The sequence below is a fragment of the Buceros rhinoceros genome, unplaced genomic scaffold (assembly GCF_000710305.1).
Source record: "Buceros rhinoceros silvestris isolate BGI_N320 unplaced genomic scaffold, ASM71030v1 scaffold40868, whole genome shotgun sequence".
NCBI classification, from domain to species: domain Eukaryota; kingdom Metazoa; phylum Chordata; class Aves; order Bucerotiformes; family Bucerotidae; genus Buceros; species Buceros rhinoceros.
Window position 1 is genome coordinate 955 of NW_010428125.1, and position 6,572 is coordinate 7,526.

At 53.0% G+C, this 6,572-nt stretch overlaps 1 protein-coding gene across 1 annotated transcript in view; it reads left to right on the forward strand.

The window, feature by feature from the left end:
- Window positions 1–617: 617 nt before the first annotated feature.
- The window catches only part of YBX1 (Y box binding protein 1), a gene marked incomplete at its 5' end in the record, with an annotated part of 7,243 nt that continues 1,288 nt past the window's right edge, over window positions 618–6,572 (forward strand). Inside the window, 9 exon segments of the mRNA XM_010142159.1 lie at window positions 618–739; window positions 2,162–2,195; window positions 4,236–4,325; window positions 4,535–4,627; window positions 4,629–4,665; window positions 4,668–4,837; window positions 5,216–5,298; window positions 5,400–5,619; window positions 5,621–5,665. Coding sequence (XP_010140461.1) covers window positions 618–739; window positions 2,162–2,195; window positions 4,236–4,325; window positions 4,535–4,627; window positions 4,629–4,665; window positions 4,668–4,837; window positions 5,216–5,298; window positions 5,400–5,619; window positions 5,621–5,665 — 894 coding nt within the window.

Here is a 6,572-nt window from a genome sequence, read left to right on the forward strand (position 1 = left end):
CTTCCCCAGCCGTTTGTTTGGCAGCTGCTTAATCCCTGAGGTTGCCATTTTTAATGAGAAACCCAGCGTGGGCTGGTGGTATCAAGAGATTAGAGCCGCGGCCCGAGAACCGAGCTGGAGGACGTTTCCTCAGCTCCAGGGCTGCCCTGGCTTGCTGCGAGGGGAACTTTGCAGGAGCTCCTGCCCTTGCTCGTCTGTGCTTCAGCTGTGTCTGCTTGCAGCTCAAATGAGCTTTGGAACTAGAATTCACCTCCAGTGTAGGAGCAGGTTAACTCAGAGTGTTTCCCGTGTTCTTCTGGCATTGAAAGTGAGTTTCTGTGCTGAAATACTCGTGTGGCTTGCGGGTGTCTGTCACTTGTTTCTCACGGTTGTCGATACATGGGTGTGCAGCCGCTGGCTGCTCCTCAGGCCATAGCTGGAGCCACGCAGTGATAATCTGCCTTCAGTGGCGTTTCCTTAATCTCTCTGCTTGGCCAAGTCTTTTTTTTTATTGTTACTGTTTTTGTATGGATTAAGGATGTTGAGGGAAGAGTCATTTGGTGCAAAGACAAAGGCCAGTGGCTGGTTCGGCCTTCAGAGTGGGGGTTCCTCTTGTACCATTTCCCGTGTCCTTGCAGACGGTGACGGCTGTTGCTGTTAGACCACCCAGGCACAGCGCGCTCGCTGGAAAACCATCGGGATTTGTGTGGTGGGCACTGGTGTTCAAAATGACCGGTGTCAAAATGATCTGTGTCCTGCTGTAACCAAGTCATTCATTGACCTAAAACCCCAGTGTCCTCTGAAATGGAAACTGCTTTCTCAAGAGGGCTTTAAAAACAAGCATCTGTGGTGGTTGCCCAAAATCAGATTGGGGCAGGAGTGCAGAGTGAGTGCAGCGGGTGGGTGCTGCCCGCTGCAGCCTCTTGGTGGAGAGCAAAGGGAGGTGCTGAGCATTTCCACCAAGAACCTGTCGCTGGGCCTTTGGAGCGTCTTTGGTGAGAGATGGCAAAGAGGAAAGTGTTTAGGCTCGGACTTTGCAAGGGCTTCTGGATGCCACATCATGGGGCCTTGGAGACGGACTGGCTCTGGTTGTGCCTTTTGACTGGTTTGTTGCCATTACCTCTGAGGCTTGTAGGCATCAATTCTCAGAGGAAACCAGGTGGCTTGGTTCTGCTGGTGCTGTCTGACAGAGTGGCCATAGCTTGACTGAGTTTCTGGAAAAGTCTTCCTCGTCACGGTCATGTCCTAAAGTGCCACGGTGAGGAACGCTTGGCTTTATCTAAAAAAGAAAAAATCCAGTTCTTTATTCTGTCACCCGTTGCTGTAAGCTCTCCAGTGCCAAACACATTCTCACCTAAGCTTGCTGTGCAGTGACCTTGCCAGTTTTCTGAGGAAAGAAAAGCCAGTTTGCTGTTGATTCAACCCGTTCACGGACTAATGAAACCAAGCCCCCAGCGAGGGTCGGTTGGTGTGGTGCAAGCTTGGACAGGTGGCTGCAGGTTTGTTGTGAGTGGTGGAAGTGGCACGTACAGCTCCTAGACCAGCGTGGAGGCTGTTTTGGCGGAACCCCATAATTGCAGAGCAGAAACTTTCCTGCCTTAAGCTGATACTTGATGTGGTGATTGGTCCTCAGAGGAGTTGGTGTGGAACTTGTGTCATGGTCACGCTGAAGGATGTGTTTGGATCCAGGGGGGTACAGACCCGAGCTGTTTGGTGTTTGTTGTGAGGAGGTAGAGCCGGGCCCTTCCCTCAATGAGCTCTCAAGTGCAGCTCGGCAAACCCCGCTGCCCACAGCAGTCAGCTGTGGGGGTTGCTGAAGCCGGGAGGGTGTCGCTCTGGAGAGGTCAGGCAAGGTTGCGATAGCTGATCTGCCTCACGGAGCGCTCCCACAAAGGACAGGTGGTGGTTCTTCTTCCAGCATCTCCACTGGTAGGATGTGGAGGGATGGAGGAAGGGCGCTTCATGTGCAACTTCTGGGCTTCAGCTGTGCTCTGAGCCTGTGAAGGCTGCTGGACGCTTGCTGCCCTTGAGCAGTAAGCTGCAAGGGACTGGGTGGGAGCAGGCTGAGGAGCAAGGCTGGTGCTGCTTGTCTTGACAGATCCATTTTGTCCCTACCCCAAACAACTGAATTTTGAATTGACTGTGTTTCAAACCTGAATTTCAATTTCCTGTTGTCTTGCAGGAATGACACCAAGGAAGATGTGTTTGTCCATCAGGTAAGACTTCCCTCGAACGTGTCACCTGTGAAACTTGCTGTGCATGACCTGTGTGACAGAGCCTCACATTCTCCAAGAGCACTTGAGCACAACAGCTGTTTCTCTCTTGGATCGCAAGAGGCGCCTGCTTGCAGTTGGGCTTTTGCATGTCCACATGCATCCATCTGCAGACAGGAGATAGGTGGGGTTGAGCGGGCTCGTGCTGGTGACAGTTGTACTGTGTGCAGGGATGCTGGGCTGGCAAGGGGGTGACGGTGGGAAGTCCAGTCAAGTTCCCTTGTGGATTCCCGTTGTTAAGTAAGTGCCTGAAACAAAGTGAGGTGGAAGGCTTGCAGCAGGGAGAGGAGTGAATTGGTCTGTAATAGGGATGAAGTGCTGGTGAGGATTTCTTTTTTTTTTTTTTAGGCAAAAATTCTCTCAAACTTATTGCTCCAGGCTTTCAGTGAAAGTCTGCAAACACCTTAACGGGTGCTTTCCACTGGAACAGATCAGTACGCTTAGCTGTATCGTATGGCCAGCAAGTCGACCCCTGGGCACCAGCCTGGGGTGAGGCTGCACCCCACACCCGAGGCTTGTCCCGTGGAGCAGGTTGGCTTTACCTCAGTCCTGTGATGTGCAGGGCTGTGATTGGCGCTGCCCTCTGTGCCCCGGCTGTCCCGGGGTCTCTCGTGGTGGAGCAGACCACAGAGCTCTCAGCTCTGAGCTTCACCTCTGGCAATTCGAAGTCCGTGGATTGTTCTTTTGTTCTGAGTTGAGGATATGCTGCTGGTGTCGTAAACACAAGGGAGGAAAAAGCAACCCCTGGAGGGTGTTTTGGCTTGAGTTTGGTTTGTCAGCTCTCAGCTTCTTGCTTGTGCTGCGTCCGGATGGCCTGTTGAGGCATTTGTTTAGAAAAGGGTGTTCTGTGGGGGCAGTGGAGAAAGACCAAGTGACTCCACTGTGCCTGATACAGGAACGTTTCCAGACTCCGGTGCTCAGTTTGCCAGTGGGGTAACCTGTAAGAGACCTCAGCTGACAGCCAGACCTCAGGGTGGTTGTGGAGCTGCTGTCCGTGTTTCTAAAAGCGCGGTTTGGCAGTGATCTGGTTTAATGCACTAATTTTCACAATAAAACAGATTTAGGGGTCTGATCTGAAAGAGATCAGCTCGGTCGAGGAGCTGGAGCTGTAACTGGGTGCACTTTCTCCCACCCCGTTGCCAAGCTTGGCTCTCATGAAGAGCCGTTGGACGCGGCTGCTGTTGTAATAGGGCTTCGCAGCGTTGTAGGCTGAGTCTTGCGGGCATGTTTTTCCAAAAGTTTTGTTCTGTTTAGCGAAAATATCTAGTCAAATCCTGTGGCTGGCAGGTTTTTGTCCAGTTGTTACACTCACATTACTGTTCAGTTGAAGCGTTTGATAAGCAGGACGTGGCTGAGCATGGTGCGTATCGAGTATTAACTCATCTGTCAGAAATTTAATCTGCTGCCCAACAGGACAAAAAATTCTGTGTTTTCCAGTTGTGTCCTTTAACAGGGAGCTCTGGGTGTAAGCGAATACTGTGGCTGAAGGTAGTGGAAGCCTCAGAGAACAAACCCTCCTGATTTCCATCCATCAATGTGTTTCCGTAGCTTGGGCCATGCAGGTTGTGCTGTGGAGGGCTGGGAGTCCCCATGTGTGATCGGAAAGGGACTTCTCAGTTGTGATGTATACGTCAGGGTGTTCAGTGCCAAATTCTGGTCGGGAATTGTACGGCCAGTGTGTATGGGGAGGGGGTGGTTTGCTTTCCGACTGCTCTCCCAGCTGGCAGACAGTGTTGGCAGATGTTTCCAGGCCATGGTGGGGCTGGTGCACCTTTTAGATAGGCCAGAATTGTAGTCATGCAGGTACATGTTATGGCTTCCTGGATTTTCCCAGTATGTCATTGCTTTTTCAGGAGCACAGGTCTTCCTCCTAAGGTACTAAATCCTCCAATTCCTTAATCTTTAAAAACAAAAAAAAAGTCTTGAGCTGTGCTAAGCCACATTCCCATGCCTGTGAAAGTAACTGCCGTGTTCTGTTGCTAGACTGCCATCAAGAAGAATAACCCCAGGAAGTACCTTCGCAGCGTGGGAGATGGAGAGACTGTCGAGTTTGATGTGGTTGAAGGAGAAAAGGTAAACATGTCCCTGGTGTTAGAATATGCATGGAAAGCTGGGTCCGCAGGCTTTGGTGTGGTGCCTGTGGTTTGAGTCAGTGCCTGATGACATCCAGGCAGGTGAACGGTTTCTCCTGGCATTACAAGGTGGATGTGAGTGGTTGCTCGGTTGTGTTCTGCTGTGCTGGGTTTGGTGCTGACTGACCTGACGCTGTCCCTGCTCCCCAGGGTGCGGAGGCAGCTAACGTTACAGGGCCTGGCGGAGTCCCAGTGCAAGGCAGTAAATATGCAGCAGACCGTAACCACTACAGACGATATCCACGTCGCAGGGGTCCTCCACGCAACTACCAGCAAAACTACCAGAACAGTGAGAGTGGGGAAAAGAACGAAGGTGCAGAGAACATACCAGAAGGTCAAGCCCAGCAACGCCGTCCCTACCGCAGGCGGCGGTACCCACCTTACTATATGCGTAGGCCCTACGGGCGTCGACCACAATATTCCAACCCTCCCGTGCAGGGAGAGATAGTGGAGGTAATGTTTGCTTAAACTGGCCTGGTGGGTTTCAGAGCAGAGTGATGGGATGCAGCTTTTTGCCACTTTCTGTAGGTACTTGGGATGGTTTTAGTAAGGTTTGGCAGCAAGACGATCTGTTAGAGCAGATGTCGAGAAGGTGACGGTGTTAATGCTGCAGCTTTTAAAAAGCAGAGTGTGTTTGAATTTGTGTTCACTTCCAATGGGATTGACTGGAAGAATCCCAGATTGTCTGTCATGCCATCCCTGGGCCCACTGCCCAGCTTGTACGCCCCCGCCTGGACCTGCGAGCCCCCAGCTTCCTCGCAGCTGGACTGCCTGTGGCGTTGGGGGGCTTCTGCGCATGCCTGAGATGGTTTGTTGCCTCTTGTCTTCCAGGGTGCTGACAACCAGGGTGCAGGAGAACAAGGCAGACCAGTCAGGCAGAACATGTATCGAGGGTATAGACCACGGTTTCGCAGGTACACTGCGCGTCGGCTTTGGGCTTTAACCCTTTTAGCAACAGGCCCAGAACACGGCGATGGTCAGGTGCTGCATTGTTAAAGCCTAGCTTGACTTTCAGGGGTCCTCCTCGTCAGAGACAGCCGAGGGAGGACGGGAACGAAGAAGATAAAGAGAACCAAGGAGATGAGACCCAAAGTCAGCAGCCACCTCAACGTCGGTACCGTCGTAACTTCAACTACCGACGCAGACGCCCAGAGAACCCTAAACCACAAGATGGCAAAGAGACGAAGACAGCCGAACCACCAGCTGAGAACACGTCCGCTCCCGAGGCCGAGCAGGGCGGGGCTGAGTAAATACCGGCTTACCATCTCTACCATCATCCGGGTGAGCGGCCCTGGCCTCACGGGGGCGAGTGAGTGGCGGGCTTGTGTGTTCTTTTGATGCTTCCCTCTAACTCCTTCCTGATGGGGTTCGGACTGGGGGTGCTGCTGCTGTAACTGAACTGGTGGCACTTGGTGGCATTTGGCTGTGCAGACGCTGGTAAATCAGGAGGGCTCGGTTACGGGCTTTAGTTGTCGCTGATGGAGTCACTGCCTGGAACACTGTTGCTCTTGACAGTAGCTCGGGCTTAGGGCAGCCTCTGTCCACCCAGAAATGGTGCTTCCAGCGGTGCTGGTGTAGTGACTTGGAAGGAACCAGGTGAAGCAGGTCCTGGGGTTTGCTCAGCTCTGGGAGTGTCTGAGTTTCTACCGGTGGGTCCCGAAGGGGAAGTGAGCAGCACTGAGACCTCTAGGTGTTGATTTCTAGAGAATGGGCACAGAATTTGCAGGAGCGTCTCAGCAGCAGCTTTTTATCTAAACCAAGAAGTGCTGGAAATGCTGGTAGAGATGGTGCTGTCTGGGGAGGGGGTGGCTGGAGCTCTGCGGTACCAGCATGGCTGCAGCTCAGGAGGATCAGGTAATGGGCACAGGTAAAGGCCTGGTCTCGTGGCAGGGCATCCGGGCTCCGGTGGGGCGGGTGCTCGGGGCTGTCTGCTGCTGGCCCCTCTTGCTGCTTTGGGGAAATGCTCTTTGCCAGCACTCTCTTTTCTGCTTTTTTTCTGGTGCCTTCCTTCTTCCTTCCTCACTCTTGGTGTTTCCTCGACCAGTGGTCGTGTCTCATTCCTGTTGTGTCCTGCTTGTCCTGTTCAGTCTGTGGTAGGAGTGGTGACGAGTGGTGGCGTTAATGGGCCGAGCAGGGGCTGGCTGTGGAGAGCAGCATGGCAGGAGCGGTGGCTGCAGACCTACCGGCC